Below are 24,979 nucleotides of genomic sequence, written 5' to 3'. Positions count from 1 at the left end.
ATCGCTTCTGAAAAAAAGCTACAGAGCTCAGTGGACCTTACCTGGTAGAATATAACTAGTAACTTAAAAATATTTTGTAATTTACTGGCCTTTAAGAGGTAATAAATTAACAGAAGTACAAAATTGGATGAACTTAAAAAGGCCTTCACTTTGTCCTTATGGTGAAATGGCATGGTCACATACTCAGTAATGAGCTCAATAATAGGCTGCAGCTGACAACACTTTGTATCATATTTCAAAGAGGCAGTGAAACATAAATGTTTAGGTCATGTCTAACAAATATCACAAGGTCATATTCACGAGATAATAAACCAAGAACATTGGCAGCGCAATGGTTGTCTGAACCGTTGAACCTCGGACAAATAAAACAGTTTGGTTTACATATGAATATATCTCCTACACAGAAAAAGACTGGTCAGTTTGGTTACTCTGTTGGCTTGTCAGCATAAATAAGAATAGTAATTATATTCACAAATGCTCTGAAGGTACAAATACACATTCCTTTTAGGAAATCGGCCATGTACTTTATCATTTTGTATTTATTTTCACTTCACACTTGAATCGCCACTGCCATACCAAAGGGAATTATAGGTAAAAGCATTACTAACACTGTTTGACAAGCTGCTGCAAATGTGACATTTTATAGTCAAGTCACGATATTTGTTGCGGCTGTATGGTTTTATTCCTTTCACCTTCACGAAATAATTTAAGAGCAGTGGCCACTGGTTCAACAAAGATGCCATTTTATGTACAGCTGTCATATTATAGATGCTGTCATTACTAGTGCATAAAAACTGTTGCATGCAGTCGCAAGACTCGCGAAATACAGTGGCGCCCTTAAAGCTATGCAGAGTGTTGATTGTGAATGAAGGCTGAAGCTGTTAGGGTAATACAGAGAAGCAGGGGAGGTGGTCATTGTGTTAGAGAAAGGTATTAGGAGCGGCATTACGGAAGCTGCTTGGCCAGGAGCAGACGGAGGGAGGCACGGAGACGATCGGTCCGCGGGATGGGACCCTCACCACTCTGGCTCTCCGTCTCACTTAGGTTTACGATCGCAGAGCCTAGAGCTCCCTCCTCTCCTGCAAAACCCTGGCCAGATCACACACGGTGGTTACAGCAGTCCCATGATTACATATACAAAGCAGCATCACAAGAAATACACAGCATACCAATCGCATTTGTACCTGGTCCTGGTGAGCATTTTGGGGGAAAGGATGGAGTAATGAAAATTATGCTTTCACATGACTAATATCGTGAAAAAATAAGTATTGTTTATTTGTGACAGAAACAATCCATCATAAACCAGTTAAATGTGCTGGAAATACAACATTTGATGCAGAGAACATTGGGACAGACCTGCAGAACAGGCAGTACAGGAGTGAGGGCCTCCAAAAGCTGTCCCCAGGTAGCAGCGCACATGAGCAGCCGGCTCTGCAGCAGGTACAGCACAATGGCCCGGGCTGCCAAGCAAACCTTCACATCCAAAACAAGAAGCATATGCCTGGCATTACAATATGTATATGTCAGAGGTTGGATAAAACATGTTAAAAACAAATATATTGCCGCTATTCAATTTAGTGCACCATGTAAGCCCACTGCACCCATGTTAAAGTCCTGGCCATGGATAACACCAGTGACATATAAAGTGAACTTGTCCCATGTCTCCCCCAGGTTGACTCAGCCTGAATCAAGTATTAAGGTCCCCTTTTATCAACCCCAACAGTGATCAGCATGGTGAAGTATGGTCAAACAATCCCCACAACTGACACAGAAATGCAGAGGCCTTTATCCAGCAGTGGTCAGACAAAGGGGTAATTATTATTAATCTATGACTGATACTAGTAGGATGGTAGCACTGTCCTGTATGTTATAGGTCAATTGATAGCTTTGCAGTGCCAGAGAGTACAATGCTGTAGAGCAGGGTATAAAGCATAAATCATATATGTATGCAGTAACATGTCCTGGCATTCAATAAATGCACACAATAATGTTTATATTGACAAACATACAAGTATGAGTCAATTCATGGGTAAAGGATGGCCATGTAATTATGGACTATTTACTCAATGGATGTCAGAATATTTATTCATATCGGAGGAATCCGATGAGCTGTAATAAATCACTTTTTCACAGCTGTCCAGTACCCATGTTTCACACGCATATTTCAAGGAAGTGGTATTTTTGGAATATAGTGGAATATGATCATTTAAAATAATGATATGGGTAAGGGCAGACAAGCACCCTATACAATCAAATGCTACCCCCTGACCTCTTTGTGGGAATCCTGGAGGCCAAAGGCACACAATTCGTACAGCACCCGACTGTGCAGCAAGAAGCGTACTCCGAGGCAGGCTGTGGACACTGACTTTGTCACATTGTGAATGCCTAATGATTCCTGGTCAAACACAAGGTGGTGAGAAAAAAACCACGTTAAAGAACCACATTTTCTAAAGAGACGCAGATACAGTATCGTAAATCTGGATGATACGGCATAAAAAAAATTGTTTGTTTATACAACCCTACAAATTCTGTCGACGGCCTGATCACCAAGTTAGAGGAAATTCATCAAACCACTATGTCAATCACAGTTAAGTTAAATTCAGAATCAGAATATGTATTTATACTGGAGGAATCGGATGAGCTAGAAAGCTGTTTTTCACAGATGGTCCAGTAGCAGGTCAGAACGTTACAAAAAAGAAAACAAAAACACGATAGGAGTGGAAATTATAGGCAAGGTAAATAAATCACTCTAAAATATATACAAATTAAACCAAACTATGTTTTATCTTACTAGGTTAGGCCCACTGAGGCATTAGCTTATTTTTCAGAATTGACTGCAACAGGAACATAGCTGGTCGTTTTAATGAAGTATATAGGTTGCTGTCAGTTACCCGTCATGGTAAGAAGCAATTGTTATTCAAATTAACCAAAAAAATGTTTAACACTAGCAGATATGCATTTCCATGCCATATCAAAGACCTAACCAGAAGCGGATGTTTCCTGAAGATACGTTTATTATTTAATCAATATTAAAATACATACTTTCACATTCAAATCTTTTCAACCACCATAGGAATGTTTTCAGCATTTTCAAGTTTGTAATTCACGCACAAACTATGTAAACATCAAGATATATTTACGCAAGTCATATACAGTAAAACCTTGGATTGCGAGCATAATTCGTTCTGAAAACGTGTTTGTAATCCAAAGCACTCGTATATCAAAGCACTCGTATATCAGTTGTGATCACGCGACGCTCGGCAGACAAAGCGTATATACGTACTACTCGTATTGCAAGACCTCGCTCGTTTATCAAATTAATATTTACTTAACATTTTTGCTCGTCTTGCAAAACACTCGCAGACCAAGTTACTTGCAATCCAAAGTTTTACTGTATACGTAGTTTAGCTGTTAACCAATATTAATTAGGCAACAATTAAGACTAATATTCAATATTTTCTGACCAGTTAACATGGAAAAATGTATATAATGATAAGGCGCAAATGTCAGGTTTAATAATCTCGGCTTTCATAGGTCACTACTGATAATACCTGGACTATATTAAGACAGTTGCTGTAGACATTAGCTCGAATCACATTCACTGGGTGTGACAAGAGCTTTAGCAAGACTTTTCTGCTTTCACCAGCTGCAGTTGGGCTAGGTTGCAATGTCTTGTGTCTAAAACAAAAAGAAAATAATGAACATGTTATTGCCATAGCAATTCTGCCTTACACATTTCGGTAAATAACACACTGCATTCAATGTAAAAATAGGTGATTTTGAACACTCACATTTTGGAACACAGGGTTATGAAGTGTTGAATGAAGGGAAGGTGCAGGTGGTACGGTATACTTTCCACAGCTTGGTCAGCAAGTTCTATCAGCTCCAACATATTTCCATCGTCCTTTGTTGTTCCAAGACAAAACAACCAAGAATCACATAATTAAAACACTGGCAAGGAAGCTTGTGGGGAGTATATGCAAGTCTTGCTGGGTAATTATAAAACAATCAATCCATAAATAAGGTTTTATTTTGACAACTTAAGCATGCTGTTAGTTTTGCACGCATCCCTGCATAGTGAGACTCTTCATACGTTTTACTACAGATCGCACGTGGCCACTGCACCCCTCAAATTCATACCTGGTTGGTGAATTCTCGCAGAAAAGTGCAGGTGCACTCCATCGACTGGGTAACGGAGGCAACGCGTGTGCTCAGCGAGTGACACTCGGAGCTCGCCTGCTCCAGGAAGGACCAAGCCGCATCGCAGGCGGTCGGGAAAGTGCGACAGAATGGGACGTCCAGCGAAATCATGCTCAGTGCTGACACCACACTCCCAGGTAGAATGGTCCCTGCCTGCATTAAGTCACACCAGTTGGAAGGAATCAATACCCAGACTACATAGGAACTGGCAATAAAACAGGTGTTAAGATGTTAAAACACCAAACAGAAACGTTTTGGAAGGAATCACGTCTGCATTAACCACATGTACTTGTCGTGAACATGCAAACAAAAAACATGCTCTGGCAGTATATGCATTGTCATTGAAACTGATTGGTCCACACCAGAGACAGCTTTCTTTAGAGCCTAGTTTCAAACAGTGTTAGACCAGAGGACGCCAAAAGGCGTACAGCACAAAGACACAATCAGGACATTAAGAGCTCGGGGTGAGCAGTTACATCATAGGGTAAAACCTATTCTTATGATTTGATAATGGCAAGGGGGATCCCATGAAATACCCAGGCAAATGGTTCTTGGTAGGTAGGTTAGGTTCTGGTAAAACACCATGTGTTGGGTGTCTTTTATTCATTCCACTCATCCTACTATGTATACTTGGTCATACGCGTCAAAACACCCATGAGTCAATGGCCCCTGAAAGTACTTGTGCAAGAGCATCAGAATAATAACAGGATCTGCCTGCATTTTCCATTCCACACTTACATACATTAAGATACAAGAGATTGAATTATAATTGCTTTTGTATTTTTTATGCCTTTATTGGAGGCCTTTCTCTTTTTTTTTACAATACCTAAAATTACATAAACTAAGGCTCAGGGCTAGAATTCTGGGATATCTCACCTGCTCTAGAGGCACCAGCATTTGCACCAGCCGTAGAAATGCTAGGGCACAGCCGTTGAAGGCGAGGCGATGGTGTGCACGCTGCGGCTCAGGCTGCCCTTCAGCAACACGGCTTGTGTAGTGGTAAGACACCACCTCCGCCAGGCTTTCTAGGATGCCCGACATCCGCTCAGCCTATGCAGTGATAAGCAAAGGTAAATCAGTTAGGCTGCTTATTCACACATCAGGTTGACAGTCCAATCAATTGGACACAAAGTTCCTGCAAGATAATTTATCCACCGCCGTCTTCATCGCCGCTCAAAATAGAGAACGATTTTCCCAGAGAAACCATGATATAATCGGGAGTTATGTTCCCGACCAAGAGCACGAAATGCAACTTTTTATATATGAAGACAAATAGCATTTTTAATCAACTACCAATCATGTATAATGTACAATAATAGTGTACAGAAAGTGTATTGCCTTGAGTCTTCATAAATCCTTGCTTATTTGGACTGACTACAGTAATGGCCTTTCTGCTACGTTCCTTTCCAGCACCATCACAAGAGCACTGACCTTTTGTATGTCATTTGTTTAACTGAAATAAATTCATAAAAATGCTTACAAATTACTAAGAATGCACAGAGATTTAGCACCGGAGTGCGTCGGGGAGGCAGACTGACTGGGCGACATACCGTAGATTTGCGCGAAGAACCGGTGCCCGAGTCAAAGTCATGCCGTAAGTTTGGGTCTGACCTGCATAAGTAATAACAAGGGTGGCAAATGGCGACCTGCCATAATTGTGGCAGGTCGCCAAAAGTCAAGGACCATCTGTATTACGAGTGACGGGGTAAAGTGCAGGTATAGCAATGTATCCCAATCTGTCTGTCCAATACGAAAAGTAGACTGCCCTCTCCTCCGGTGGTGTAAACCACACTGTACAAGGGTAACCTTTACAATTTCCAGACAAGCCAATTAACCTGTATTCTGGTGCAGCTTGGTTACATTTAAAAGCCTTAACATGCTTACACTTATACACCTTTGCTAGACCAAGGATCTTCTTGGTTCTTTCGGTAAAGTCACGTAGAAGGGAAATAATAAAATAATACAAATAAAACATAATAAAATAATTCTCACGACGTTTCGGCCACAACGCAAGCAGCCGTCCTCAGGTGAAGACCAGGTTTGTCGGGGAGACAGGGAAGTAATAAAATAATAAAAATAAAACATAATAAAATAATTCTCACGACGTTTCGGCCACAACGCAAGCAGCCGTCCTCAGGTGAAGACCAGGTTTGTCGGGGAGACAGGGAAGTAATAAAATAATAAAAATAAAACATAATAAAATAATTCTCACGACGTTTCGGCCACAACGCAAGCAGCCGTCCTCAGGTGAAGACCAGGTTTGTCGGGGAGACAGCGTCTGAAATCTGACGCTGTCAGACACTGTCAGATTTCAGTCTCCACGACCTGGTCTTCACCTGAGGACGGCTGCTTGCGTTGTGGCCGAAACGTCGTGAGAATGATTTTATTATGTTTTATTTTTATTATTTTATTACTTCCCTTCTACGTGCCTTTACTGAAATAACCAAGAAGATGAATCCCTGCAGTCACGAAGCTTCAAATCGAAAATTAGACCAAGGATAGCAACTTGTTATTCCTATCTGGTTGAGGAAGGGAAAGGAGAGCACTAATTTCATACCAGTCACGCCATGACCCATGTAACCTACCATTCACCCACTCCTTAATCATTAAACATAGATTTTGCCTCGAGATTTAGACAGCACTATCCTGCTTTGCTTTATAATTTTTACAACTCTTACAAGCCAAAATAAGCTCTTTCAAAAGACAAATCCAAATCCATTGTGTGCGTGCAACAAGATCAAACTACAATAACAATGCAATGTGCTCTTCACAACAACTAGATTTTATTGGGTTTTTTTCAGACAATTCTGTCTAAAGCACTCAAAATAAATCATTTATTTTAAACAGAAAAAATACTTTTCAAATGAGTCATACCACTTTAAAATGCATTAAATATATTGAGGGGGTAAAATTCAAGGATATAATATAGAAGCAGATTAAATGCCCTTTTAACATTCAGCACATTCGTCACAAACCCTTACCAGGTCCCGACCGATCAAGCTGTTGTCCTGCCAAACATCCGACGTTAGAGACTCGGACAACAGCGAGCTCAGCGACGCAAGCAGCTCCAGCACACCGAGGACATCACGGCTGCTCCCTGCAGCACAGTGCCATTCCAATTCAAAGGCCCTATCTAGCAAGCGAACGCAAAACTCGACAAACGTTATTTGCCAGACTTATGGTAAGTGTTCACGTGTGCTCAAGCAAGATGTCACTTTGGAATAGAATCACACTACGTGATTTATGAACGCTGTCAAATAGTAAATTGATTAATGACTCAATTATTCAGAAAATGTTATGGAAGCCCAAAATAAAATGGTGTTGTAACCATCAAGCCACAAAGAAAGTAACAGTTTTTAATCTTACTATTTTTCCACATTATTTTGTATTGAGCGGTGGAGTGCTGTAATTGATTCCCATGCGCCTCAGTTCTTAACGCCTACAACCAAGCGATCAGTATTGGAAATCTGTCTTTGGCAACTGAGCAACGGCAGAGGTGGAATTAGAGCATCCTCTCCATTTTTTGGGCAAACTCGTACGCTTATTGTAGTAAACATGACCAAAATGTAAAAAAAATTTATACCATAATTGCAAGCATGACTTGATGTCAATTTTTAGGACTCTTAATAACCAACCACACATTACATTTCAAATTTTCAACAATCCAATAAATTACTGAACTGCAATGGTGTGTACAAACATTCACTACATTGAAAAACAGTATATTATTGTTAACCAGAACACTCATATAATATTATTAGTTTTTCATATAATTTGTGTAAAGAAGTGGGTTTTTTCCACTGGAAACTATCGTCATAAAACATTTATATTTAAACAGGCAAAATGTAATTTTAAATCATCCCTATAGCATAGCAAACTACTTAAACCCATGGGCACTGCTGATAGATGGGTATATGTTGAACCAGTGATTAGTCACATCTAAGCATTGTTAAGTTGCTATTGGTTTATATTCATATAAATTATTAGCAACTGCGTGGGCAGTGGTGTTAAGAGCATAATCCTAAGTAGCGTGATATTAATCCCAAATACTGTCATATAAATAGAAAAAAATACGACTATTTTGCAAGGCTATTGGTCAAATTTATAGTTTCATACATACTTTTTATAGTCACATGGCAATGATGGTAGTAAAGACACTTTTGTTTACATGTCTATGCTGACATTCTGCAGCCACAGGATGAATATCAATGGAATTGGGATTAAAGTTGTGGGATATGACACTGTTCCCGAGAAACTACGCTTGGATAAATCGATGTGGCATTTTTCAGCTTCAGCCAAATATCCATGAATCATAAATACTCTTTTAATATTACCAGGAAAGGCCCACTGAGCTATATAGCTCTTATTCAGAAGTGACCTGCCACAATTGATAGCTCAACAAAAGTGGCACATCATGTCGAAATTTAAAGCCACAAAATACTCTAAATGCATGTTTCAGGATGTGGAAACACCGAAAAACTCCAGAGAAAAATCCACGCGACCATGGGAAAAACATGCTAACCCCAAATATACAGGCGTCAGGGTCGGGATCGAACACACGACCCCCCTGCATACCAGGCGAGGGAGTTAACATTTCGCCACGGCGACACCTTGTAAGTTCACCTCACCCATCCATACCTGTTTTAAGCATATCAATGGCTGGTTGCATTGCCATCAGACAGAAGTTGGGTAGCCCCCACTGCTGTAGCTGCAACTCCAGAGTGAAGTCTGCATCCAGTTCACCTCCCGTCGTGCCCAGTTCCAGTGGGGATGGTGTGGCACGACTTGAGGTCTCATTGCGGCTTTCAGATGAACCGGTGCTGAACATCAACGGACCCAGGAATCATAACCACATGTTAAAATAAATGACATTCACATCCACAGTAGGTTAAGCGACGTAATATTTTCTCAATTTAACCCCAATTAAATGAGGCTGTGAAAAATGAAAATTGCCTTCATTGACATGATTTACAAACTCCAATTCCAAAGTTTATACATAAAATGTCATGCTAACTTTGCTTAAGTTGCATGTAATTTAGCTGTAATTAGTAACTTTTGCATTTGTTTATTGTGCTTTGCATGCAATAATCAATTATGTACTTTTTATAACAGTATTACTGATAATTTATACATACAAAGGCTTTAAATCATTTTCTGCATTATAGCCACTATTATTAGTATTCTTTATTGCTACAACAATATTTCAAATAACCAAAAACATCATGGAATACAAATGAGGCTGAGAAAAAAATACACTAAATAACCAAGCTAAAAAGTAGGCACCATGACAACTAAAAAAGTGTAATGCTATGCATAATGTATTTTAGGTGACAGTATGTTTAATTTCCCCTATGTTTTCCCATATCACGTATGAGCAAAATACATTTTTTTTGTATAAAAGGATATTGTGTTTTTCAAATAACATTTCCTCCCCATGAAATCCCTATCTCCCCTACCATGCCTGGGCAATGGTTAGCGCACTACTCGATGAACCTGATATCCAGTTTAAATTCCCAGCTACGGGTTAACATCAGTGGTGGGCAATACCTGGTCTGGTCCTAACCTGCCAATACTGGACATCTGTGAAAAAGAGCTTCATAGCTCATCGGATTCCTCCAGTCTAAATAAAGATTATGAAGCTGCTGCTGAGCCTCGCCCTTCACCAAACTGCCCGGACCATAACCCGAGATGGTGTGGGGGAGGTCTTCATCCAGCAGTGTATTTAAAAAGGGATATAAATTGTTGACATTAACATAAAATTTCCCAAAAAGCCATAATCTGTATCATATACAAGTATATGCTTGCACACTACAATATCTGTTTGATGCTTTTCTGACTAAGACAAATTATGCTTCATATTGACTTTCATTAAAATGTAATTAATAAACCTACCCTTTAACACTGTTTTAGTAATAAGTTGCTGATTACTTTGCACTGTTTCTATAATGCATAGCATCAATAAGTATTTATATTTAAAGTTGTTCTTGTCCGAAGAAAATCAAGAAATCCATTATTTAATCAAATCGTCAGCACAACAAAACAGGACAGGAGTGAGACCTGGAGGCAGAGGAAGAAAGGTCACCGTCCCTGCCGTCCCCACGTGGCCGCTGGTCCCTGTGACCCTGAGTAGACGGGCGAGGGCTGGTGGCAGCAGCGGTAGCTGATCGCTCATCTGATTCCACTGAGGTGCCTGAACTGGATACTGAGGAGTTCTGATAGTCCACATCTGCAAATCATAGGAAGAGCACTGTATTTGTAACAAACGAATTTTTTTGATTACCCAAGAAAGCCCCAATGACTCTCGTATGCACTTTTAAATCTAGATTGAAAACTCATTTCTTTAGAACTGCTTTTTGTGTTTAGTTTGTTGTCCTTCACCCACACCTCCGATTTGCACGGTTGGCTACGTACGGTGCAAAATAAGTTCAACATACATACATTTGTTTTCTGAACTAGTGTACCCAGAAGAAAATCATGAATACAAAGGCATAATACTGAAACTTCAATATCATCCTCTCTGTACTGCCTCCCGCAGTCACTTTGTTGTCCTGTGGATTGGTCTATTTCAGATGCTACCCCTATGCGATCCACTAATCCTGATTCCACATTTCTGGATTGCAGGTATGTATATCTATACTCTTTGGTTCTTTCGGTAAAGTCACGTAGGTATAAAATAAAATAAATCACGACGTTTCGGGTGCAACACAAGCGTTCATCATCAGGTGGGACAACCACAGCAAGAAACAATTGCTGAAGTGGGCAAAAGGGCTGCTGTGACAAGAGACGCCCCACTCCCCTTACCCCACACCCCCCTCTCTATCTCTCCTCCCTGGCTCCTCACCCCTCTCTTACCTACATAGCCTCTTGTCACAGCAGCTCTTTTACCCACTTCAGCAATTGTTTCTTGCTGTGGTTGTCCCACCTGATGACGGACGCTTGTGTTGTGCCCGAAAGGTCGTGATTTAATTTATTTTATGTTATACCTACGTGACTTTACCGAAAGATCTAAAGAGTATGGATCCCTGCAGTCACGAAAACTTCCAATCTAGATTATGCATATCTACTTTAGACATGTTCAATATAATCAGATATTACATGTTTGGGTTGCTTTACAATACCAGTTTTTAAGCACACACATAGTGCCCTCTGTCGGTAGTGGAGCAGTATCGGAACACAAAACAATGAAATGACTTTCGATGGAAACTACACAAATAAGGTAACAGAAATCTGCAACTCGTTAGTGTTAACAAATAAGTGAAAATGCAATCAGCTGATTGTGCGCCTTGACATTTGTATGTGTGTATGTTGAACTTCTTTCGCACCGTACGTAGCCAACCATGCTAATCGCAGGTACTTTTACAAATTCAAGATTTGATTTTGCTATAACATGCAGAGCTAAAATGAACAGCGATGCGAGAAAAATAATTGTGGGCAACTGCCTGCTCAGCCGCAAGCACCTGGCTTGGTGGAAAAGAACGCAGGGTCCCTGTGAAAGCAAAGTCGGCTGGTGAGGTTTCGGCACAGGTGGTGGAGGCACCGTAACGCATGCAAGGCCAGATGGTGGGTCCCATCTGCTCCTCCGGCCAGCCTCAATAGCAGCAACAGGTTCTGTAAACAATGAGACATTTACAACCATGCTGGGTATCATATGGATTTTTTTTTACATTTATTCGACAAGGGTCCCCCAGAAAGGAATGCTTCACTGGTAAGAAATACATGCTGTCTTGTCTCAATGGTGTAAAACCATTGAGGTGGAAGAGGATTATGTGGAAAATTAATGCACATACAATCAATACATTTGCTAATTATATGGGTAGGTTTCACTTTTCCTAAATACATTTCGGCCAGGGGAAAAAAAAGTGGGGCACTACTTTCTGGTTGACCCTCGTATGAATTATTTATAAATTGAGTTGAAAACACTGGGTTTTTTTAATAATAAAATATAAAAAAACAGTAGATTTAACTATTCTGTAATACATGCTACCATATAACACACATTTGTCATTTTCCTGTGAATGCAAATATATCACTTATTGCATAGTTTTCGTATTTAAAAGTAAATATACAGGTTGTTTTTTTTTATTCCAGAGCTTAAGAGGGAATTGTCCCTGGTAAGTGATTATTACATCCCATTCTGAAAAAACAGTCAACCCTGTTATTCCACATTTCTGTATCATACACTAAAACCTGAAAATATAATTACGCAGTTGTACACACTTGGAATAAACTTACAATTATGATTACACACACATACGTTGTAATGCTACATACATGTATCTCTTAGATCATTTTCAAAAGTTACCACGATTGGAATTATTATATTAAATACCACTGTCCTAATGATTCCAATAAAACATTACACAGCATAATTATAATAACGAATAGAACAGTTGTACCAAACAACTAACTTATAAAAGGACAAAACTGTGATCATCCAATATTATTATGAATTACCAGTCATTTATAGGCATTTGACAGATGTTTGACAACTGATTTTTTAATATATGCAACACAGCAGAGGAAATAATCCTACACCTGAATATGACGAAAGAATTAACGAATATTATCACAAATAAAACATGGGGTTAAAAAAAAATACCTCTACTATATTTGGCCGTTGTAAGAATGTTTCAGCAGGAAAATCACACATCATCACATCCAATAAAAAGTCGCAGGAACTTCTAATCAGGCTGGCATTCTTACTCCGTAAGGACCTGGCAACAAAAGTAGCACACCAGACAGATTCTTTCTTTTAATCATGTTCAAATGCAATGGTTTCCATTATTTCTTGAACTTTCAATTTCAGCAGTAAAAAAAAAGCAACTCTGATTTAGGCACAGTGGCAAACTATTTAATAGCTGAGAGTTTTATTTAATTATAAAAGTTGTCCATGTTATACATTTCCTGATTCTGCATGTACAGTATTATTTTCATTATGCATTCAAGGCTAGACTTTATTGCTTCAGAGAATTACGTCTCGCCAGCTTTTCATATTGAACCAAAAATTAATGTGTACCAAGCAGAAATAACTTTACCTTTCCGTTGAAGTCAGAACATGCTTATCATTTGGAGTTAGGCAGAGCCATGGAAATGTAGAAAACTTTAAACACTTCACAACGTCGTTTACTGAAACAAAAGTAAAACAACATTTTTTCGTATTTACAATCAGTCTTTCATCCATGCAGCAGTAACAATTTATTTCCAGCGACATCTATGGGACCTTTTTTGCCAGTATTTAGGATGGTATAAAAAGTAAGTGATAAAATACAGGTGTTAAGATGTTAAAACACAACATAGACACCTATTCCAAGGCATCAAGTCCACATTAACCACTCATACTTGTGGCAACACATTCAAATAATTACGCTTAATGTGTGCATTGTCCAATTAGTACCTTACTAACTAGCTGTGCCGGGTGGAGGTTAGTGTATAATACATATCAACTATGAGATCTCTTTTACCAGTGTCAGTTTTGTACTAGTTTTAAAGGGTAAAAACCTACTACAATACATATCAATTTACACAATCTAACCCAAAAAAAGTTATCATGGACTCACACATTTCTATCCTGCCCCCACCCATTTATTGCTGTCAAGGATGCTTTGGCTTGATACAAAATTATACCATCCATCCACCCTTTTTAATGCTTTCCAGCCAAGGTTGAAAGTGTGAATGCATAAATTATTTCCATCTGTCTGTAATGCGGGGACGCCTAAACACTCATAAAAAATATTATCTCATATAAACAGGGTAATTTATTGCCATTATTGTTAACTAATTTCCCATTTCATCATTCAATAGAAGCAACATTTAACGTAATAATTACCTTAAAATTTTATATTAAGAACTTACCTGATAGGAAACCGGTAACATTTATCAAAGAATTCCTCAAAACTGGAGACAAAAAACAGTGCTAAAAGAATGCACCTCCCTTCCTTCTACGCTCCGAATAGCATCAAGGCATGTCACGGGCCTCTTGTCATGTCACACATCACATGCTGTGTAGTTGTGCGACTTTAAAATTAAACATTATTCCAGCCAATTAAATATTTTTCAAAAAACATTACCATACTTGAAAAAGTGAGTTTTCATGACACGTACCTGGCAAGATTATGTTGTTTTTTGGAATGTCCTTTTCCTTCTTGCTGTGTATAAAATAGCCCGTGTTTCCATCTGCCTGCATTGGTTTCAAAGCAAGAGAACCTGACCAAAATAAGCAAGTGTAGATTAAAACATAGAAGTTCCACTTTCATAAAAATGATATCAATTTTTCCCAATCAAACTTTCTTCATATGCAGCACAAGACACTCAAATTATGTTATGAAGTCACAGTCACTCACTATCTCTAATAGCCACGAGTATATTGGCCTACATACAAATTAGCCAAAATGCTGAGTAGAATTTGAGCCGGTTTAGAAATGTTTTCTCCTGGTTAGTAGTTGGATAGATGACCAACAAGGGAGGGCTTTCAGTGAGGTTATATGGATGTGAGGCTGCGGGATGACCAGGAGATGGCAGTGTTTTGTTTCATCCGTTATATTTGTGGGTTTCTCCAGGTACCCTAGTTTCCTGCTACATGACACTAAACACTAATTAATGAAATTTTCCAAGCATCACAATTAAGGACCTCAATGAAAAAAATATGAGAAACAGTGAGGCTTTTCAGGGTAAATAATTGCCACTATTGTTAATTAATTTTCCATTTCATTACTAGACAGAAGCAACATTTTAAACTAATAATTACAGCCAAATTTTATATCAGCAGGTCTATGAGCCAAACTATTTTTAAATAATGCACAAGGCAACAATATAGATGAGCATACTATTATTACCTTGCTGGTGAGTGTCCTCTGGTGGGGAATTGGCAGAGTACATCACAGAGGGGGTCTCGGGCTGCACTGTTGGGAGGCGCAGTAGGCAGTCCATGATGCTGTCCACAGGTGCCTGCAGTGACGCCTGCACGTTAGGCCGCAGCTGCGCCAGGAACTCAAGTGCTCCAATTTCGACCAGTAACCCCGCTGCAGAAGAATGCTGTCACGGGGTGTCGCAAGCAAAACAAATGTACAGGCAAATGAAAAGACTTATAAAAAAACACAATCCTAAATTATAAATTCATCCTTAAAAATACTGATGTATATGTATGTTGAACTTCGTTCGCACCGTACGTAGCCAACCGTGCTAATCGGAGGTGTGGCGGAAGGACAACAACAAGCCTTAAAGTGTACCATCCTTAAAGAGGCACGAACCAAACTCAATCTAATAACAGCATTTTGACTTACAAATTTAATTCGCAGAAACAAATATGAAGCAGCCAGTTTAACACGTAAGCGAATCATTAACTATACAATACATTATTTAAATGCTTGCCTATACAAGGCATTCAATAGGGATTACCGTTGGTATGGTTATTTTAATACACACAATGGACAGCAAGGACAAGATTAAAAAGATCGCAAAATGCGCATGCATAATGTACGTTGCCTCATTCATCTCCCCCCACTTTGCACAACAGCGCAGAAGTGTGGTCACAACATCTATACCTCTATATAAGGAACGAAACAGGTGGACTTCTCCACAAATCTGGCTGTCGCCTGATGAAGCTAGTTGTAATTACTGGCGAAATGTCGTACTCAAGATTGTAAATGTTGTGGCTTGGCTCTCCAACACACCAGTGTGCTGTACGAGTGACGAATTGGCACGTTCTGTTTATATTACAACCCTTACTAGACTAGTTGGCTATGTCGAGTGGTGGCGGGTTTTAACGACACATTTATATATTTACGCGATCTAACCCAAAAAAAATCTCTATTATGGATGAAGCAGCCATAAAAAATTTGCAAAGCTAAACACAATCAAAACAATGAAGACCAAACTAAAACTTCAAGATTCTTAGTACACTTAGGATGATGACGCCATAATCCCATATGCAATACGTATCCCCACCTGGGAAAGCTTGTGCAGCAACCCCAGCACTTCTTTCTGCATGGGCACAGAAGGGAAGTTGAACCACTCAAGCAAGCGGACAAGCAAGCGCTTTTCCTGCACCAGGTCCGCCTCAGCCAGCAAGCCATGCTCCAGCTTGAGCAGTAGATTCTTGAGCGCCCGCACACGTATCTCCTCCAGATGGTGGCCTACAGGAATTAATTTGTCACACAGAAAAACAGTATGTTAAAAAAAAGTGTAGCAGAGCATCTGGCTGTTCACTATTATTGTCTTCATCTGGACCTTACAGCTGACAACCACCTCCAAAAATTGTAAAAAAACTATCTCACCAAATGCCTATTTTTAAATCCTTTCTCCCTCCTTAACCCTCTAAATGTGCATGTTCCCCCTACTTGAACAGAATCTTTGGAGTGTTGCATTGTACACAACCCACTGTTGGTGTTCATCATTTCGGGCATGTTCGAAGGATGCGTCCTGCCCAATCTCACTTGCTACTTATCTGTCTAGCAGTTTAATTACCTGCGTGCATCGCTCCCTGCTTCTTTACAAACTTTACTTCGCCCTAAACTCTCAATGCACTATTACAATGATAGAATGTTTTTTTTAATATACATACACGCTTTGTAAATGCACATTTTAGAAACACTATTTTTGTTGAATAGAAAACCAACATTTCCTTCACGAATTATTTAGTAATGTTACTCTTGGTAGTGGTGCAGAAAACACAATTTCTCATTAAAACTGCCTTAAAATACAAAAAAAATATTCAAACCAGATGACGTTTGGCCCTTCCTAATGTGTTATGGGCAATCAAATGCCCGCAACGTCGCCTATTATAAACAGTGCCTGTACGTATATATATTTATTTTAAGCAGTGTTATAGACTTCGTTGAAATTCCTTTACGACTCAACAGAGGGCGTGTATACAGCCAGCCAAGGACACGGCCACAGGGCAACAGAGCATTTGAAACTTCTCATGAAAGCAAATAGACAACTACATCAGAATCTTTATTTATACTGGAGGAATCCGATGAGCTGCAAAGCTCTTTTTTAGAGACGTCAAATAGGTGACAAGATGTCCAGTAGTACAGTAGATGCCGGTTTCAACCTAATTAGATATCATCAGCCATCTACAGCACTACTAATCAACACGACCAATTAAATGTATACATCTAGAGGCCTGTAATCCATACATTTGGAAGCGGAGTTGGTGAATCACGTTTAGATAAAGCCGTTGTGCATGCGACACCCGTCTGGAAGAAATAATACAAGGTGCAGTATAGCACATAGGTGACATTGTCATGCTTAGTTTGAGCCTTGTTTAGTACGTACATTTAATTTTAACCGGGCACTAGGGGTTTTTTGTTCCCCAACAATAAAACATACTTGCTCCTAAAGTGGCGATACAATTCCGAGCAGGGTTTCTTTCTTAAGCAAAAAAGTATTGACATTAATGAAAGCAATAAATCCATCGTTACGGTGAAATTACCTTCAAATGAAGAGCACAATTCAAAAAGACACACGAGAATTTACACAACCTGCTCAGTGTGGGCTGTCCGAAACAAGTTGGCAGCTTAAAGTGAAAAGATTTGAAAACTAGCGAGGCGCTCCATTCATAACAGTCGTGGCATCTAACATTGACATAACGCAAATTTGTACAATTTAAATGCTCTTTGAAGGATTGTGTTCGTCCGTTGTACAGGACGGCCCATGATTAGATAACACAACCCAAGGGTGTAGTAGCGCTCGTCTTTACTGACGAACTTGGCATTACATATACAAGCTCCTCACTTTTCAGCTCGTCACATTTTCTTCGTCGATTACCAAGTTAAGAATGTAAGTGGGTTAAAAGCAGGGCACGTCGCAAGAAGCATAAACTTGTCAACCCCTTATCAGTGCCTCCCTTATTATAGACCAATTCAAGCCGTATAGGTCAACCCGTGCCCTTATAAATCTTAACTTTCATCCTACAAAGTCTCATCACAAGGGAGAAGCACAAACATATAGACAGAAACTATATATTTTTGTTATTTCGGTAGTCACGTAGAAAGAAAAATAAATTACATAACAGCATACGACGTTTCGATTGCAACACAAGTAATCATCATCAGGTACAAATGAAAGAGAAAACAAACCTAGTAAACTTATAAATATACTGCAATACAACACAGAGAGTCGGCTAACATAACAGTCAACCGCCTACCTGGTTTATTACGTTATTCCAAAGATTGCTAAATTTGAGAGAAACAAAACACAGACACGGAGACACATAGACAGACACATAAGCAAAGATAGATAACACAGACACACAGAGACACACACATAAGCACACGGCTGTACGCCGTATGGACATGAAAACTCAATTTCCCTGTACAAGAATACAGGTAAACCGTGTGGGTTGACAGGTGTCAAAAGAAGGGATGATGGACAGGTGATCCGAGTGGCAGCCAAGGGGGAGGGCAGCATTTAAACAATGCAGCGATGGATGAAATCAGCCGCTGTGCATCTGCTTGTCCTTCCCCCGACACCTACGATTAGCACGGTTGGCTACGCACGGTGCGAAAGAAGTTCAACAGCGCCATAGCAAGGTGGTTGGTCAACAGCGGCAGGGTCATGAGAGATGTTATCGGCTTGGAGAGGCCTTCGTCCACAAGAAAATTAAGATTACATCTGAAGGGGGCGGATAAACCCAAACATCCACCATCCGCAACGTACGTGGTGGCGAAGTCGCCACAGCGCTTGTGCCAGGCTAGGTGCACTTTGAATGCAATTCACGTGAAGTGTGCGAAGGCTCAGTCGGTGCTGGCAGATGCACAACTTGGACCTTCAACTGTTTCACAAATGTTTAACAGTACTGCCTTTTTATATTTGGATTATCAGCCAACACCGGTTACAACTTAATTATAGATTTGAAGCTTTCGTGACTGCAAGGATTCATACTCTTAGTTCTTTCGGTAAAGTCACGTAGTTAAAAAATGAAATTAAAATTAAAATAAAACAATAAAAATCACGACGTTTCGGAGGCAACACAAGTCTCCGTCATCAGGTGGGACCGTCACAGCCAGATTAGCTGCATCTGGCTGTGACGGTCCCACCTGATGACGGAGACTTGTGTTGCCTCCGAAACGTCGTGATTTATTATTTTATTTCTATTATTTATTCTTACCTACGTGACTTTACTGAAAAAACCGAAGAGTATGTTTCACCAATGCACAGCCCCTGTACCGTACACACGACAACAGACTGCTGGAGCACAGATAGGGCTGTTGGTGCCAGAGCAGACTGAATCGGCATCACGACCGGCCAAGGGTGGCACAGTCGGGTTTTTTACAATCAAGTTTAATTGTCTTTTTATATTAAACCCGATCATCTAAGATTGGGAGAAATCCGGTTTAATTGGTTCTAATTGCAGAACCGCACTTCTCAACGATGGGCTTCATCCATTCCAAGCTCAGGAACTCACTGGCGCCCACGATTGTGGAGGAGAAGCTCGTGTTCATCAAGACCAACCTGCCCACCGCATTCTACGACTACCTCGTGCCCGACGGCCCCGAGTACGATTGCAGCACCGACGAGGAAGCAGCCTAAGCCTATCAGAGTTTCGTATTCATTAAATCAGGTTTTAATGCCCCAAAATAGGGTTTAAATGTATTAATGAAAAAACCCGATGCCTGCCGCTGGAAAAATGTTTTTTTTCACCCACGCGGCCGGCATGCCCGTCTGACCCCCAATACTGATGTAATGTGGTGCACACCACCGTACACCAGCTACATTATTGAAGGCCGGGTCGACCTAGGAGAGGAGGCGACCGATGCTGGCCCTCAACGAAAATCTAAATTTTTAGTCGTCGTGTTGAAATCAGCACACAAACCACCGCACCCCACAAGGACCACCCATATAGCCTAAACATTGTTGGAACCTCCTTTGCCAGTATCAAAATATGAGTTGTTTTCTTACCCTTTTATCTGGCAACAAAACTGACACCTTTTGGCGTCATCTGGTCCAACACCAGGGTGAGACTAGGCTCTAAGAAAAGCTGTCTCGGGTGTGGACCAATCAATTTCAAGGACAGTGCATATCATCTTCTTGGTTCTTTCGGTAAAGTCACGTAGAAGGGAGGTAATAAAATAATAAAAAATAATAAAAAATAATACAAATAATTCTCACGACGTTTCGGCCACAACGCAAGCAGCCGTCCTCAGGTGAAGACCAGATCTGTCGGGGAGACAGCGTCTGAATGAAACAGCACCACGCTTGGAGCGTATCTTTAAACTGGGTTGGTACTTTACCGAAAGAACCAAGAAGATGAATCCCTGCAGTCACGCAAGCTTTAAATCAAAACAGTGCATCTCATTATCATACATTATCAGAGTCGTGTTTTTGTTTGCATTCCGACCGCAGGTATTGTGATCAATGCAAACATGATTCCTTGTAGAAAATGTCAAGTTTTGTTGCCAGATAAAAGGGTAACAAAACAACTATCAGCCTTAACATTGTAGAGGCAAGTGCTGTCAGCGAGCAGCACCTATGAAGGCCGGCACGGTACACGAGGAAGTTTGCGGGAGGTCACCACCACACCCGTCCGTCTTTGTCTCCCCCCAGCGACGATGTTTAACTACAACAACAACCGCCATTCGCCACTAAGTGGCGGTGACGTCACCACGATGCTTGTGCCAGGCCAAGTGCACCTTGATTTAACTACACACACCGTGGCACCGGACACTCGTTTGAGGCCGAGTCGACCTTGGGGAGGCCCAGAACCGGTTCCACGCACGCTGTTAACGACAGAGGAGTAGAACGGCGACACACTTTTATGTCTTTATAAATAACAACAATAATAACCTCACCCAGTTTGTTTACGAGCGACGGCACATCCATGCCGCCCGTAGCAGCGGCGTCGATCTGCTCGTGAGGGGGGAGTTTCTTTGACCGTGCGTTAGCTACTGAGGTGTATAAGTTGCGTGTTTATTAGTGAACTCTCCTGTTTTTATTTGTATTTGCCTCCTCCCCCCCCCCCCCCTCGTTTATATTTCTGTTGCAGTCGCTCCGATTCGGAGGCGAAGATCGTGAAGCGACAAAAACTCCCGCCGCTTGAACCGCGCTATGCGCGAAGGACCCCTCCAGAGGTGTCCGCGGAGATCAGCTGCAAGGTGCCGGGCGGGCAAAAGCAACGCGAAACGGACCCCATATTAATATTTGAATTCCGATGTTTGTAAAAATATATATGTGTGTGATTAAAAACGGCTGAATTGATATAAGAAATATATTTGGATTTTTTTTGCCATTATATTAGTGACAGCGGGATTTATATTTAAATGCAAACAACAGGCATCGCGTTGGTGATCACTGTTGGGGTCTTGATACAGGCAGTGACGTGCGGGGAACGCCGTCGCCGCGGTGACCACGAGATCCGATTTAAAAGTTGCAAAATAAACATTTATTTAAATACGCATTCGTTTATGTACCGGTTTTTATTATTGATAGCGCTTGTCCGTTACTCAACGTCTACAAATTAAAAAAAGCTAGTTTTTCAGAAAACAGTTGAGAATTCTAGATTTGAAGCTTTCGTGACTGCAATGATTCATACTCTTCGGTTTTTTCGGTAAAGTCACGTAGGTAAAAAATAAATAATAAATACATAATAAACATAATGAAAATTATAATATAAATAAAATATTATTTTAGTTATAAATAATAAATAAAATATTATTTTAGTTATATTATAAATATTATTTTATTTCTATTATTTTTATTATTATAGAAATAAAATATAAATTATAAAAGAAATAAATATTTTCAGAGGTCACTCACAAGCGGCCGTCCATAAATGACGTCTCACGATTTTGGACGATTATTTGACCCCCCCCCCCCTCGTCACATGGCGTCACAAAAAGTCAGACCCCCCCCCCTGAAATATGACGTCACAAAGCTCTGCCCCCCCCCCCCAAAAAAAAACATGCTTCAAATCGCTTTAAACTATTGTCATTGTAGTGCGTATTTAATGTGCCGCTGCACTCTGATGTTGTAGGAGAAAACATTTATTGAAAAAAATATTTCATTAATAATTAAGTAGAACGTGTTGTCTATTTATTTAAAGTTGCGCATTTTGAGGTGACGTCACATTTCTCAAACCCCCCCCCCTCGTCACACATCGTCACAAATGTCTGATCTCCACCCCCCCCCCCTAGGTGCGTGACGTCATTTATGGACGGTCCCTAACAGCACCACCTAGTGGAAATGTCACGAGCTGTCACTGGCTTTCGGTAGGGGCGGGTCAGAAAGTTACAACAAACGATTTTTAAAAAACCGATAGGAGTGCAAAGTAAATCACTATAAATAATCGAAACTATTTTCATTTTACCAGGATACGCTCACCGAGCTATTAGTTATTTCAGAAGCGACCTGGTCACAATAGATAACTCAACGAAGTGGCATATCATGCGGACATTTATAGCGGCCAAATACTCTTCAACGCATGTTGCTAAACGTAAAAGTAAATCATTATAAATAATCGAAACTATTTTCATTTTACCAGGTAAAGCTTACCGAGCTATTAGTTATTTCAGAAGCGACCTGGCCACAATAAATAACTCAACGAAGTGGCATATCATGTGGACATTTATAGCGGCCAAATACTCTTCAACGCATGTTGCTGAACGTACAACAGGACCGGTTTCAACACACTGTGTCTCATCAGCTGAGTCGGGCTTTGCTTGAATTCAATGCCGGTGAAGTAGCACATGTTATAGGCAGCATATTCCACCCCCTGGATCCAATAACCAATAAATTAATGAATACATCATGATCACGTTCAGCTTTCCAAAACCACTCCAATTGCCTATTTTTTCATGTAGTTTTTCAATCCTAGGCTGCCTTCAATAATTACCCTGGGTGTACATTCATTTTAAACATGTATACGCCCTCATACTCAGTTTAACACGTAGACTTTTGCGACCAATATCCATATTACAGGTTTTTTTGGATGAGTACGCGTAAATATACTATCAATAGGATACTGGGAGAAAATAAATTAATACCATTATGCCTAGCCTGTGTAGAGAATGAAATGGCATTCTACTTGGTGAGCTTTGATGTGGCCATCCAAATACAAACTAAGGGCAAAATTAAACATTTAGAAATGAAACGATATACATGTATTCTATTTATAACAAAATGCAATGAAATAATGTGAATACATATTATGAAGTCAGGCGATTAGATGTTCTTTCGCCAAAGTTTTTCACGAAGACTTGATAAGATGTTTCCAGAAAATGTACGTTCATGAATTATAGAAAGTATTATCTAAGTTTTCTGTTTGGCCATAACCAATCGATACAAGTGAATTACAAAACATGACATTATTGAAGAATTGAATAGATTCGACTGCAAATCTGGGTTCCATATGAAAGAAAACATATATATATATGCAGCATCACGTATTTGCAACGACATTTTCTGCACCATGTAGTATTTAAACACAAGGTGGCGGTATAGAAACAAAACCAAACTTGTACATGCTAATGTACAAGTTAGGCTTTGTACATACTAATAATACTGTACATGGTGGTACAAATATATTGTGACCCCCCCCAATTAATTAACCCCTAAACACATATTTTGCACATTGATTTATGTTTTAAGCAAACCTTACTTAAAACATATTACATTATAGAGAATTCAATTGGGGTTTTGTTCGTGCCCTCAGGTGGGATTTTAGAATTATATTGTCATGCTGTTACATACATCTCCACATGTTTTATTGAGGCGTAACGACCGTGTAATACATTTAGTTATTGCCGTGTTAAGAGTAATTGTTCAGCCCTGTCTAATCAACAACTACGTATACTCAAGTGGACAGGAGAGTTGATGGTGTCGGCCCTTTCACGAACGACTGCCACCTGTCAAAACCTTGCTGATGTTAAATAGTACTGGTAGGAACCACCTGGTTCCACCAGCCCACTGGGGATTATTGTGTCCGTCCGTCCGTCGTGCATCCAAAAATGGGAGGGGTCGGGCTGGATGGAGAGGGGAGGGTGGGGAGGGGCTGGGTGGGGAGGGTGGGGATGAGCTGGGTGGGGAGGGTGGGGCTGGGTGGGGAGGGGCTGGGTGGGGCTGGGTGGGGAGGGGCTGGGTGGGGAGGGTGGGGCTGAGTGGGGGGTGGGAGAGGGTGGGGCTGGGTGGGGAGGGGCTGGTCACCTTGTGGTGCCCTTATAAAACTCAACGTTTAACCTACTCACGCCGGCTTGTGCCGGCCCTCACAGTCAGGCATATTTGCGGAATACACTACGCCGCCGTTGACCCTGGCCATTGACCGAGCAACCCAACGTTCCTGCCAGCTCCCTCCGCAGGAATGTGTTTAATACTGAATTGGTCAATTCACTGCTGGATGAGTTGCCTCCCCCAAGCCGCATGGAGCCTCCCGCGATCTCGCAATGCCATCAGTCCTCACCCACCCTTGTCACTTCCTTTCACACGAACCGATTTCACCGCTTCGTGTCTACTCGCCGTTGTGCTTTCTCGGTCGGACGCGTTCCATTCCTTGGCCGACACTTCCATCACTATTCCTGACTTATCGGGCCATTATCATCATTCCATCTAGTTTTAATTCGTTTCGGTTTGTTACACGGATGATCCTGTTTAGCCAGTTCCCGGCTATTTTACAAGGGAGATCCGTAGTGCGTGAGCACAGCAACGGAAACAAAAGACAAAAAATATAAATATTATATTCTTTGGGTCATTTGGTAAAGTCACGTAGATAGGTTCAAATGAATAAAAATAAACCAAAAACTACGACGTTTCGATCACAACACAAGCGAGCGTCATCAGGATTTTTTAA

General features: G+C 40.5%; 1 protein-coding gene across 3 annotated transcripts in view; it reads right to left on the bottom strand.

Annotated features, from left to right (window-relative positions):
* The window catches only part of RTTN (rotatin), a 67,873-nt gene extending 46,633 nt beyond the window's left edge, over nt 1-21,240 (bottom strand). For all 3 annotated transcript variants that reach the window (XM_061565651.1, XM_061565650.1, XM_061565652.1), the window contains exons 1-17: nt 20,991-21,240; nt 16,144-16,331; nt 15,033-15,231; nt 14,302-14,403; nt 13,236-13,326; nt 12,800-12,914; nt 11,658-11,808; nt 10,258-10,426; nt 8,839-9,020; nt 7,182-7,297; nt 5,077-5,250; nt 4,141-4,353; nt 3,792-3,904; nt 3,552-3,678; nt 2,270-2,395; nt 1,357-1,473; nt 950-1,089 (exon numbers count right to left, since the gene is read on the bottom strand). In XM_061565651.1, coding sequence (XP_061421635.1) covers nt 950-1,089; nt 1,357-1,473; nt 2,270-2,395; nt 3,552-3,678; nt 3,792-3,904; nt 4,141-4,353; nt 5,077-5,250; nt 7,182-7,297; nt 8,839-9,020; nt 10,258-10,426; nt 11,658-11,808; nt 12,800-12,914; nt 13,236-13,326; nt 14,302-14,403; nt 15,033-15,231; nt 16,144-16,331; nt 20,991-21,021 — 2,354 coding nt within the window. In that variant the 5' untranslated portion in view covers nt 21,022-21,240. The remainder of the gene's footprint in view (nt 1-949; nt 1,090-1,356; nt 1,474-2,269; nt 2,396-3,551; nt 3,679-3,791; nt 3,905-4,140; nt 4,354-5,076; nt 5,251-7,181; nt 7,298-8,838; nt 9,021-10,257; nt 10,427-11,657; nt 11,809-12,799; nt 12,915-13,235; nt 13,327-14,301; nt 14,404-15,032; nt 15,232-16,143; nt 16,332-20,990) is intronic.
* Nucleotides 21,241-24,979: the final 3,739 nt, after the last annotated feature.

Source organism: Lethenteron reissneri, chromosome 35 (assembly GCF_015708825.2).
Source record: "Lethenteron reissneri isolate LAM-NWPU_2019-01 chromosome 35, ASM1570882v1, whole genome shotgun sequence".
In the NCBI taxonomy this organism is placed as follows: Eukaryota; Metazoa; Chordata; class Hyperoartia; order Petromyzontiformes; family Petromyzontidae; genus Lethenteron; species Lethenteron reissneri.
The sequence above is the reverse complement of the archived record's forward strand: the minus strand, read 5'-3'. Positions and strand labels throughout refer to the sequence as shown.